The following is a 13,193-nucleotide window of genomic DNA, read 5'->3' as shown; positions in this document are numbered from 1 at the left end:
TGTAAATTACTTCAATTAAAAAATCTTAATCCTTCCAGTACTTATTAGCTGCTGAATACTACAGCGTAAATTATTTTCTTTTTGAAACACAGATCTGTCTGCTGACATCATGACCACAGTGCTCTCTGCTGACATCTCTGTCCATTTTAGGAACTGTCCAGAACAGCATAGATTTGCTATGGGGATTTCCTTTTACTCTGGACAGTTCCTAAAATGGACAGAGATGTCAGCAGAGAGCACTGTGCTCATGATGTCAGTAGACAGCTCTGTGTTTCAAACAGAAAATAATTTCCACTGTATTATTTATTTATTTATTTATATAGCGCCTACAGATTCCGCAGCGCTTGTAGTATTCAGCAGCTATTAAGTACAGGAAGGATTAAGATTTTTTAATAGAAGTAATTTACAAATCTGTTAAACTTTCTGGCACCAGTTGATTTAAAAAAAAAAAAATAAGTGAAAAAAGTTTTTCACCGGATTACCCTTTTAACATCAAAGTACTGATGAAGTTTTGCAGCTTCAGACAACCTCGAGCCAAATGCCCTTATATGTTCCAAGGGTCATATGTTTTTTTTTTTTTTGTATAGTAGTTCAGCAGGCTGCACTTTCTAAGGCTGCATTCAAATCTCATTTTTGCAATATGGTTCCTGTATCCGGTTTCATTGAAAAAAACGTATCGAACCGTACTGCAAACCGTAAATATAGACATTTCATTGTAAACCGCATGCTGACCATAGCATCAGGTTGTGTACGTTCTGCATCATTTACAGGTTTATGCGGTTTTTACCTGTACATAAAACCGTAGTCTACTATGGTTTTGTGTCCCGGTGAAAATCCGGATACAACCTGTATACGTTTATTTTAAAATTGATTGAACCGTAAGTTCGTACGGTTACATCCGGTTTGCAAAATACGTTTTTTTCATATTTTTGGGGGGGAAATTCAATAAAAAGAAGAAGAACTTTATTTAAATGTTGACAAACATAAAACCGTATCAGTTTTTTTCAAAGAAAACGGATTAAAATGTATGCGAAAGGACATCTGTTTTCAAACCGTATAAGGTTTAAAAACATGAGGAGGCATATACGGTTGCATACGTTTCGGTCCGGTTTGGAGACATATGTTTTTTGTACAGAAACGGGATACAGGACCCGTATTGCAAAAACAACATGTGAATGCAGCCTTACAAAGCTTAACAAAAAATAAAACAATACCGAATGTATACATGTCTTGAGGATGGCAAAATGACAACCAGGCATCTATTGAGCTCATAGGCGTTTATGGAACCTTTTGGTCTATGTGGTAAAAGTATTTACCAGAGCATAAGTCAAATTATGCACAATGCGTTTGTTATGTAACAAACTACATAACCCCTAAAAACACAGGCCATTTTGGTCATTTCCTTTTGTGCACATTCCATTCGGAGCAGTTTTCCCCTCTCCCAGTACTAGTGGGAGGAGCCTAATGTCTATGATATCTTGCTTCCACATACTGCTACAGCACGCCATAGCGTATCTCACATAAGTCAGTCCACGCCTCACATTTTTGTAAACATTTTGTTATATCTTTTCATGTGACAACACTGAAGAAATGACCCTCTGCTATAATGTAAAGTGGTGAGTGCACGGCCTGTATAACAGTGTTTAATACGGTGTCCCCCCAAAATAACTCAACACACAGCCATTAATGTCTAAACCTTGCCAACAAGAGTACACCCCTAAGTGGAAAGGGGTACTCCGCCCCTAGATATCTTATCCCCTATCCAAAAGGTCTGATAGTGTGGGGCCTGCCGCTAGGACCCCCCGCGATCTCTCTGCAGTACCCAGCGGTCGTTTAGAATTCTTGCTGCTGCACCGAAGGCCACACATCACGGCGTCACGGCCACACCCTCTCAATGCACGTCACAAAGTGGGCGTGGCTGTGACGTCAGCGCCACCTCGCAAGTCATCAGGCACGGAGCAAAGTTCGCTCCGTGCACCTGATGAATGTGGTGCCAGCAACGGGACCCCCGCGATCAGACATCTTATCCCCCTATCCTTTAGATTGGGGATAAGATGTCTAGGGGCGGAGTACCCCTTTAAGCCTTCTGGGCATGGAGTTCAGCAGAGCTTCACAGGTTGCTACTGGAGTATTCCTCTACTCCTCCATGACCACATGACGGAACTGGTGGATGTTGGAGACCTTGTGCTCCCCTAGCTTCCGTTTGAGGATGCCCCATGTCTGTAGACATGCTTAACCAGTTCGCCTTTTCCCTCAGCTTCTTTAGCAAGGCAGTGGTTATCTTGCAGCCGTGATTGGGGTTGTTATCATTTTGGAATACAACACTGCCCTGTGGTCCAGTCTCAGAAGGGAGGGGCTCTCCGTCAATATGTGACAGTCAATGTTGGCATTCATGGTTCCCTTTATGAACTCTTTCTCCCCAGTGCCAGCAGCACTCGTGCAGGCCCAGACCATGACATTTCCACCCCCATACTTGAGTGTAGGCCGGACACACTAATCTTTGTACTCCTAATCTGGTTGCCTTCACACACACTTAACACCATCTGAACCAAATAAGTTTATCTTGGTCTTATCGGACCACAGGACATGGTTCCAGCAATCCATGTCCTTAGTGTGCTTGTCTTCAGAAAACAGTTTGCAGGATTTCTGGTGCTTCATCAGGGACAACAGCCATATAGTGTGTGGTGTATGGTCTGAGCACTGACAGAGTGACCCCCTCCCCCCCCCACCCCTTTAACCTCTGCAGCAACAATCATACATCTATTTCCCCAACTTCTCTGGACAACCATGGCCTGTTCTAGGTGGAACCATTTCTGTGAAACCACTGTATTGTCTAGCCCACCATGTAGCAGCACAGCTTCAGGGTCTTGCTAATCTTCTTATAGCCTAAGCCATAGTGCCAGAGTGTGAGAGCAATAACACCAGATTTAAGACACCTGCTCATTCACACCTGAGGCCATGTAACTTTGGTCACATGACAACAGGGAGGGAAAAAATGTCCAATTGGGCTCAATTTGGACATTTATATTTAGGGGTGTACTCAATTTTATTGCCAAGGTTTAGCTATTAAAAAGAAACTGACCAATATACAGTGATCCCTCAACTTACAATGGCCTCAACATACAATAGTTTCAACATACAATGTTTTTTTCTGGACCATTGTAACTTGAAACCAGACTCAACATACAATGTACAGACAGTCCAGATCTGTGATACCTGTCACAACTGGAGGAACTGACCAATCAGAATGGATATTTTACTGGTAAACCACCTGTATTACTGAAGTGCATGCACTGACTGGTGTCTGGTAGCGCCCCCTACAGTACAGGGAGGAACTACAAGTTCTGTACTACTCCTTACCTGTGCCAGGGTTAGCTGCTCCTTTGGACACCAAGTAAGGGTGGCTCCATTTGGGACTCTGTGTGTACTGTATAGGACCCTGAAGAAGCTCCTGTCCTCTACATAAACCATTGTTTCCCAACCAGGGTGCCTCCAGCTGTTGCAAAACTACAACTCCCAGCATGCCCGGACAGCCAACGGCTGTCCGGGCATGCTGAGAGTTGTAGTTTTGCAACAGCTGGAGGCAACCTGGTTGGGAAACACTGACATAAACAGTGATTTACAGCTCCCAGCAGATCTTTATTACTTTTATATGGAAGGATTTGCTTTATCTATATTAGTTATCTACTTATTTTTCTTTAATCCTCACTTTTTCCTATTTTTGGATGACATTTTGGTGGCTTCAGAACCAATTACCAGGTTTCCATAGAGTTATGGTCCCAACATACAATGGTTTCAACATACAATGGTCGTCCCGGAACCAATTAATATTGTAACTTGAGGGACCACTGTACTGGGTTATAGTGCGGGTGAACAGCTTTAATTACATTAACCTGTGTAGTAGTTGCAAAGTTCTGGCTCTTTCATAGTGCTATGCAATTAAATGTATTTTCTATTCTGTCAGCACAATTTAACATTTCTTTTACCTCCTAAATCGTTAGAATTTTCATTTTTCTTGGAAGACACAGGGACAGTCTCAGAAATTTCCATGCCAAGGACACGAATATTTTCAATCGGGGAATGGTCGCAATGATTGGTCTCCACTTTAAAAGAGCCGTTTTCAAGGTTATTATTCAGCTCCATTTTCCTAAAGGATATAAAAGAATTATATAGCAGGAAATGTATAAATGAGTGAGTAACAAATATAAAAAAAAAAAAGTTCCTACAAATATTCCAGGAAACAACGCTTTTAGTTCTAGCATATCCCCCACACCAATAGGGGTATTCCATTATAAAAAAAATCTTCTATGTTTCAAGGGGAGAGCTAAAAATACAGCACAAGACATACTCACCGACCTGGGTCCTCTACAGCTCCCATTCCAGAATCTTCCGGTTCCCTGCTAATCACTGCTTGTTGCTACTTCCAAGATTAGTCTTTTCAGCAGGACCTGCCCACTTAGCCAATCACTGGCTGCAGCGGTGTCCCATGTCAGTCAGTGATTGGCTGAATAGGCATGTCCTTCTCAGAAGGCTTATCTTGGAAATAGCAACAGGCAGGGGACCGGAAGGCATTGTAACAGAAGCTGCGGGGGACTGATATAGGCACGTAGGACTTCTTTTTACTGTTCCTCCAGCAACATATGCTAAAAAGAACCTCCAGCAACATATGCTAAAAGGGGCACTCTGCTGCCCCAGCTTTCAAAACATTTAGGGTGTGGGCTGAGGGGTGTGGCTGTGATGTCATGACTCCCTGAAGCCCGCACCCAGCATTCAGAACTAAATGTTCTGAACGCTGGGGCAGTGGAGTACCCCTTTAAGTCATACAACACTCATTCACAACAAAACATAACGCAAAGGGATTTAAATGTGAGATTTATGCGAAACTTGGCATGTACTTATGTCTGGGGCAGTTATGTAAATTATTACAAATGTGGTCTCATTAGACACTGGATCTTGCCACAAGGCAGTCTAAAATTCTTCCCCAGTGTCCTATAAAATGGTTCTCAGAGGCTACTTTTGGGCAGCGTACCTACTGGTAAGAGATCACTGACTGCTAGACATGCCTCTAAATGCACTCAAATATATACATTATACCCAGTGGACAGTCTATGAGAGGACACAGAATAGCATTGAGAGAAGCAAGATAGCTTTTTAGACAAACTACTTGCTGTACTGACCAAGCTGAAAGGAAGTGTTCAGAGCAATGATTATATGAGGGTCCACATATGTGGCAAACAGGCTCCAGATGGCCCAGACAGGCCACCAGTAGTATTGTTGCTCGCAATAATGCTTCATCAGGGGGCCCAAATAGTGGGATAAACTGGTATCAATGATATGGCTGCATGGTACAATTGAAGACTAGTCACTCAGATTCTGTGAATATTGTGTTGATATCCTGAGGGAAAAAGAGAGGGATCCTGGAATTCGAGGTCTCCTCTCCTTCTGACACCAGGATTAGAAGTTCTACCACTTTGGATTAAATGTCTAAAAGGGTGCCAAGAACGTACTAGCACCGCCCCTCTCGGAATGCCAGAAAGGCAATCAGCCAATAGAGCCAGTGCGCCTGCGCTGCCGATTGGCAAAAAGCACCATGTAATATACAGGAGGAAAGGTCTAAAGGTCATGGTCCCTCTATTCTCAGCAGCTTTTCCTTTAGACGGGTTTTGATAAATCTCCCCCTAAATAACTATGTGCACCTATCTAGCCACAGTATTGTCGGGATTACAGCCACAATGTTGTGCAGAGGGAGGGGATGGATATTAAAAGGGCCTATGGATTGGAAAATGGGGTACCTGCTGGAAAAGCATTAATTAATTAAGGGAAGCAGGGATATATAGTTGTAAAGTATAGTATAGGACATATACACTCACAAAGATAAGTAGGCGGATTACTGAAAAATAATAATCATAACAATAAAGGGCCTGAGACAGAGGGGAAAACAGGGTATAAATCGGTGATAGAACTAACCCTATACAGACCCTAGGAATTGACCCTACCTACCTAAATAGGGAGCTACTGCCCAAAAAGGGCGACCTCGCCTGTAACCTATCCTTCATCCAGATTCCCTTTCTAATTAATGCAGAGAACTTGCCCCGAAATGGGCAACCTCGCCCCGAACCTCTCCTGAAAAAAATAAAAACCCTAGCAGTCCCCGATAAAGGAAGATAAGAAGGGGCAGAAAGGTATTAATAGATGATGATTTCCCTTGTAAATAAAGAAGATTTTAATAAGTTATATTGCCAATAATAAGGGCCCTAGGTGGTATGTAGGCACATCCAAAAGGATCATTATAGAAATCACGAGGGAGTAATTGATAAGGAAGGAAAACTAAGAATGACACTTACCTTTGTGCTGAAATCTGACTGGACAAGGTAGAACGACGAACCTTAAATGATAAAAATATAAATCAAATCTGGACCTCATTTCTGATAAGAATGTCAGCTACATGGACTACTACACCCCTATTTACTTAGTAGAAGCGAGAAGCTTTTAGAATATAAGGCTAGGTGACAAAAGGCCAGAATTTGCTCTACTGATTGGGTTATGTTTAAGTATATGATGATTTCACTCTATTCAGAAAGAGTCAAACTGCAAAATCTGCTGCATTAACCCCTTAAAGGACATATGCAGCAAAAGACAACTTATCCCCTATCCCCAGTGTTTGATCGCGGGGGGGGTCCGACTGCTGGAACCCCCCGCGATCTCCTGCATGGGGCCACAGCTCTCCTGCGGCTCTCCCGTGCAGGAGGCCTGCCGGCCGCAGCGTGGCTTCGCGGCCGACCCGCCTCCTCCATGTATCTCTATGGGACAGGCCGGGAGACAGCATTTGTGTCTCCTCTCCTCTCCAATAGAACGGTATGGGGAGGGGGCGTACCATCTACCTCAGAGAGCTCACATAGAGCAGCAATATGGAACACTCGTTTAGGAGATCGCAGGGGGTCCCAGTGGTTGGACCCCCGCGATCAGACACTTATCCCTTATCCTGTGGATAGGGGATAAGTTGTCTTTTGCTGCAGATGTCCTTTCAGGATATTGCCTGTTTTTACCTTAATAACCGGGTCCAATTTTTCACATCTGGCAGGTGTCTCTTTAAGTGGTAATACCTCTGACAAGCTATTACGGCATTCACCAAGCGGGATAAATAACATTCTCATTACGAACGTGGCAATGCCTGGTATGTATAGGTTTGGGCGGTTTTTGTTTTGTATGAAAAAATATGGTTTTATTGGGAAAGGGACATTTATTTATCTCTCTTTTGAGGATGTGCTCACATTTATTTATTTTTGTTTCTTGTCATTTTAGGTTCAGGTTATGACAAATAATGCCATGCCTGTGACCTTCACATGAGGTTATCCTCACAGCTCATGACTAATGCGGGTGTGTTAGCTGTCAGACGATACCTTGTTAGGGAATAGGGCGGAGAGATGAGGGGATCCTGGGGGTGTAGCATACATGAGGCGAGACGTGAAGGTGTTGTTTGCAATCTGCATGCACTCTTCCAGGGTTTGCAGGAAGGTATTACATGTCGACTTCAGAAGGGCTCCCATATCAAGTTCCTCCTAATACAACAGCAAAAACACATTACCTGTTACAAAGTGCCTCTTTATACACTATATCAAAGAGGAACTTAATGTATAGATTACCCAATGCAAGCAATGAATAGTCACAGGAACACAGAGGTTCCTTTCCATATTTTTATTTTAAATTGATTGCAGGGGTATATTATATGTTAAGCACAAAAGCTGCTGCAGAACCTCTTGAAAGAATAATGAGGAGTTTTAGGTCGCTGCTAGAATGATACAAAGTTCATTTTGCTACACACAAAGCGATTCTTTATGAGCTTGGAAAGGTTACATGTGACTTACTCGCTTGGATATAGTAGCAATCACTGCATGTGACTTTTACAAACAGACGGTTATCAAGACAATAGTTCAGAATGGTTGGATTACAGCTGTAGTTACTTATTAAAAGAAGGCCATTCTACCACTGCCAGCAAAGACAGATAGCAAACCTGGACTAGTCGTGGTTCCCCTGAACGAATAAAAGAAGTCTGGTTTAGTCGTACATACCTGAGAATCAGATGCACCTATAATAGTTGTGTCTTTGGTCTTATTTACTTGCTGGACCAATATATCACAATACAGCCTTAATTCAGACATCTTTGTTTTAAGCGTTTCCGTGCTGTCACTAAACTCTGTGAAAAGGAAAAAAAAAAAAAAAAAAAACTTTCATGAATAGATAACATTAATATTATTATTTGTAGTAGTAGTAATAATAATAATATTAATTTTAATTATTATTATCTAATGAGACAAAAGGCCATAGCAGAAACCCAGTTATGATTTTTCTTGTATTATCCTGACAAAGAAATATCAATATAGGGGGAGATTTATCAAAACCTGTGCAAAGCAAAAGTTGCTCAGTTGCCCATAGCAACCAATCAGATCGCTTCTTTCATTTTGCAGAGACCTTGTTAAAAATGAAAGAAGCGAGCTGATTGGTTGCTATGGGCAACTGAGCAACTTTTCCTCTGCACTGGTTTTGATAAATCTCCCCTATACAGAATATATTAAGTCACAATGACTGTACACGTTGAACTGAAATCCTTTAAAAAAAAAGGTTCCTGGCCGTAGAGATTGCTCCTATGGGCCAACCCCGACCCCACCCCCCGATGTTCTTTTGATTTCCTCACAGACTGTCCCCTCTAATGTACCCAGTGCTGGTGGTCATACGCTCAGTGATTCCTCATATTGTAGAGATCAGAACACAGACTAGATTTTGTGCAATGTAACTGAATAAATTCAGACCAACCAAATACAAACATCATGCAACTTTAATCAGTATCATAGAAGCAGTAATCATATAAAGTGTCAAAAGAGTGTGATACCGGGTTAGGGTGCATTCATACATACACCCGTATCAGGTTTTTGATGAAAAACGGATTCCTCAAAACCTGACTAAACTGTATCAAAACGTGTGTACAAATTTCAACCCGTATACAGTTAAAAACCGTATACGGTTTGAAAAATGAAGGCCGGTTGCATTCGTTTTTAAAGAAACTTTTCACTCCATTTTGAATAAAGTTTCACTTGTTTGATTGAAATTCCAATAAAAAACCTGTGCAAAGTCAAAAACCATATGGTGAAAACCGGATGGAACCGTATGCACATACGGTTCTGTACGGTTCCCATTGACTCCCATGACGCTGGAGTCGACGCCGGGAGCTCGTGACGTCATAGACCCACCCCTTCAAGATGTCCCGCCCCCTGAATGCAAGTCTATGGGAGGGGGTGTGACAGCTGTCACGCCCCCTCCCATAGACTTGCATTCAGGGGACGAGGCGTGACGGCATGAAGGGGGTGGGGCTTTAGCATCACGAGCCCCTGGCGCCAGCTCCAGCGTTCCGAACAGTTTGTTCCAAAGTCTGAGCAGCGGAGTACCCCTTTAAAGCATTCACACAGTAGCCTGCAAAAGAGGAATCCAAAAGGCTCTAGACAGGTGAAAATCAATAGACCTGAACTGTGTCCCTGATGTCATGGTCCCCATCATGTCCTGTTTATATTTTCAGCACAACAATGCCCTTCATGAAGTGTGACAGTAGCCAATCATGGGCGTCAGGGGTGGCCTACCATCTATGTTGATGCCACCACTCCTGCCTTGACTATGCATTATGCTTTAAAAACGTTTGGCGAAAACCGGATGGAACTGTATGCACATACGGTTCTGTACGGTTCCCATTGACTCCCATGCTAAAAAAAAAAACATATATGGTTTAATACAGTTTTTCACCCGGACCTAAAAACGTTTTGGGTACGGGAAAAAAAACTGACAAAACCGTACAGGATGCAAAACAGACAAAACCTGATGCATCTTTTGGCATACGGTTTTCAATGGAGAGTCAATCAATGCATACGGTTTTCAATATGGCTCCGTACGGTTTTCAAATTGAAAACGTATACGGGAACTGCAAAAACGTGGTGTGAATGCAGCCTTAGGAAAGCATGGCTGCTCAGGTTTATACCCCATCAGCGAAGTAGAGAAAACACAATAAAATATGACATCAGCAGCTACAGAATGTTACGATAGGATATGATCGGAATCACATGCTTTGAGGAGGTGGCAGGTCACCAACCTAGAGATGTAATCTGATTAAAACGTGTAATCTGAAGAAACAGATGTGACAGCGAACACATGCAGCAAGCGGGTAGGAATCCTAAGCTTCTCCAGTGTCATGTGTAACAGCAGGATAAATATACTGTCTGTGTATACCTCAGAATGATTACTGCTGGGTATTGGCTTCCATCAAGGACTAAAATATACAGAATGACTGTCCATAAGTACCAAGTACCAATATTGTTTCATTACATTTATGCTGGGGCTCCAAGCTAAAAGCACTTACAGGGGTATTTCACTGGCCAGCATCTGGAACTAAATAGTCCAAACCCTGTTTTCGCGCTGCGGCGTTCAGCCACGCCCATGCCCCATCAATGCAAGTCTATGGGAGGGGGCGTGACTACCATCACGCCCCCTCCCATAGATTTGCATTGAGAGGGCGTGGCTGTGACGTCATGATGGGCGTGATCGACCCCCGCAGCGTGAAAAAAGCACTAAGAACATTTAGTTCGCTGTGGGCGCTGGCCTATATTGTAATAAATCTTATGCCCACTTTATATATAAAAAATAATAATAATAATAAATTGAGTAGTATAAAAGGGCAAAGAGTTGCATTTGTGCAAATAAGGGCTTGTACAAAAAGGTGCAACTTTTCTACTCCTATAAAGCAAGCGTAGCAACATAAATGTTTTTGTGCAGAATTTAAAAGCGCACAAAAAAGTATATTTGGTTTTTTAAACTGAATGTTACAGAGACGTCAAATGTTTTTAACAGTTGGGGTCTGGGTGCTCAGACCCCCACCTATCCTTAGAACGAGTTAAGAGGGGAACGAGGCCGAATGCTTTCCTTTTGGCTCGCTGCAATCCCATTTCATGGCAATAGATGGTCCCTATAGACTAACTACAGAATCTACCGTGGAGAGAAGCCCCCAACTGTGTGCTTCTCTCAGCTCTCAGGGACATTTTTATTCTACTGTAACATGATTGTCAACATTTGGCAGCCACACAGAGTGAACAAAACGAAGAATAAATATGAGCTTGTTTTAAAGGGGTACCCTGCTGCTCAGCCTTTGGAACAAACTGTTCCGAACGCTGGAGTCGACGCCGGGAGCTCGTGACGTCATAGACCCACCCCCTCAAGATGTCCCGCCCGCCCCCTCAATCCAAGTCTAGGGGAGGGGGCGTGATGGCTGTCACGCCCCCTCCCATAGACTTGCATTGAGGGGGCGAGGCGTGACGGCATGAAGGGGGTGGGACTTCAACGTCACGAGCTCCCGGCGCCAGCTCCAGCATTCGGAACAGTTTGTTCCAAATGCTGTGCAGCGGAGCACCCCTTTAAAGCATTCACACAGTATCCTGCATATATGATAGCAAGTATTTTTTACACTAGAAAAGAGGAATCCAAAAGGCTCTAGACAGGTGAAAATCAATAGACCGTTTAACTGAACTGTGTCCCTGATGTCATGGTCCCCATCATGTCCTGTTTATATCTTCAGCACAACAAAGATCTGGCACTGATTCCATACAGTCTGAATGTCTTATATATTCATATAGATATACAGTAGTCCCTCAAGTTACAATATTAATTGGTTCCAGGACAACCATTGTATGTTGAAACCATTGTATGTTGAGACCATAACTCTATGGAAACCTGGTAATTAGTTCTAAAGGCACCAAAATGTCATCCAAAAATAGGAAAAAGTTAGGATTAAAGATAAATAAGTAGATAACTAATAAAGATAAAGAAAATCCTTCCATATAAAAGTAATAAAGATCTGCTGGAAGCTGTAATCACTGTCTATGTCAGTGTTTCCCAAGCAGGGAGCCTCCGGCTGTCCTGGCATGCTGGGAGTTGTAGTTTTGCAACAGCTGGGGGCACCCTGCTTGGGAAACACTGGTCTATGTAGAGGACAGGAGCTTCTTCGGGGGTCCTGTACAGTGCACGCAATGTCCTAACAAAGTAACAAAGTCCCAACAAAGTAACATGCAGCCGCCCTTACCTGGTGTCCAAAGAAGCAGCTAACCCTGGTACAGGTAAAGAGTACAGAACATGTAATACCTCTCTGAACTGTAGGGGGCGCTACCAGACACCAGTCAGTGCATGCACTTCAGTAATACAGGTAAAGAGTAGTACAGAACATCGAATACCTCCCTGTACTGTAGGGGGTGCTACCAGATACCAGTCAGTGCATGCATTTTAGTAACCAATGAATGCCCATTTGGATTGGTCAGTTCTTCCAGGGATTGACATGTTTCACAGATCAGGACTGTCTGTACATTGTATGTTGAGTCTGGTTTCAACTTACAATGGTCCAGAAAAGACAATTGTATGTTGAAACTATTGTATGTTGAGGCCATTGTAAGTTGAGGGATCACTGTATTTGAATCCTGTTGCAGGTTATTATTAGGAGGTAAAACACACATTTAGGGAACGCACACCTGCGTATTTTTTATGCATATTTTGTTACCCATTGACTTCAATGGGTAGCAAAATTAGCTGCACAAAATATGCAGCAGATCCTGTACATGTAAACGTACCTTTAAACATAATCCAGACTTCCAGAAGGAGTTCTCTTTTATTTAGCTGTTAAATGTTAAGCAAGTTATCGGAATTGATTACCACGATATTGTGCTTGCCAAGCAAAGGCATCATGGGAAATGTAGGCTATCAGAGACATCAGATGCATGCCACAACAACAATAGGAATACCCAAGGCATACACAACAGCACCTTCACCATTCGCTAATAATGGCCTATTGTGCGCTAGATAAGTTACGGTATATAATAATATAAGGAAAATATAGGGCTTGTATTTCTTGCTAATGTCAGTAACTAAAATATACAGACTATTTGCTCTCATTGTAGACACAATGGGGGAGATTTATCAAAATTTGTGCAAAGGAAAAGTTGCCCAGTTGCCCATAGCAACCAATCAGATTGCTTCTTTCATTTTGCAGAGGCCTTGTTAAAAATGAAAGAAGCTATCTGATTGGTTGCTATGCGCAACTGGGCAACTTTTCCTCTGCACAGGTTTTGATAAATCTCCCCCAATGTCTTTAAGGGTCTATTCACATGTACAGT

The 13,193-nt window shown here is 42.6% G+C and overlaps 1 protein-coding gene across 1 annotated transcript in view; it reads right to left on the bottom strand.

The window, feature by feature from the left end:
- The window catches only part of PLEKHA8 (pleckstrin homology domain containing A8), a 48,883-nt gene that overhangs the window by 16,466 nt on the left and 19,224 nt on the right, over positions 1-13,193 (bottom strand). The window contains exons 4-7 of the mRNA XM_056519907.1: positions 8,070-8,194; positions 7,401-7,559; positions 6,345-6,385; positions 3,987-4,147 (exon numbers count right to left, since the gene is read on the bottom strand). Of these exons, the coding sequence (XP_056375882.1) occupies positions 3,987-4,147; positions 6,345-6,385; positions 7,401-7,559; positions 8,070-8,194 (486 nt within the window). The remainder of the gene's footprint in view (positions 1-3,986; positions 4,148-6,344; positions 6,386-7,400; positions 7,560-8,069; positions 8,195-13,193) is intronic.

Source organism: Hyla sarda, chromosome 5, assembly GCF_029499605.1.
Source record: "Hyla sarda isolate aHylSar1 chromosome 5, aHylSar1.hap1, whole genome shotgun sequence".
NCBI classification, from domain to species: Eukaryota; Metazoa; Chordata; class Amphibia; order Anura; family Hylidae; genus Hyla; species Hyla sarda.
Note: the sequence above shows the minus strand (reverse complement) of the source record. Positions and strands in the feature narration are given on the sequence as shown.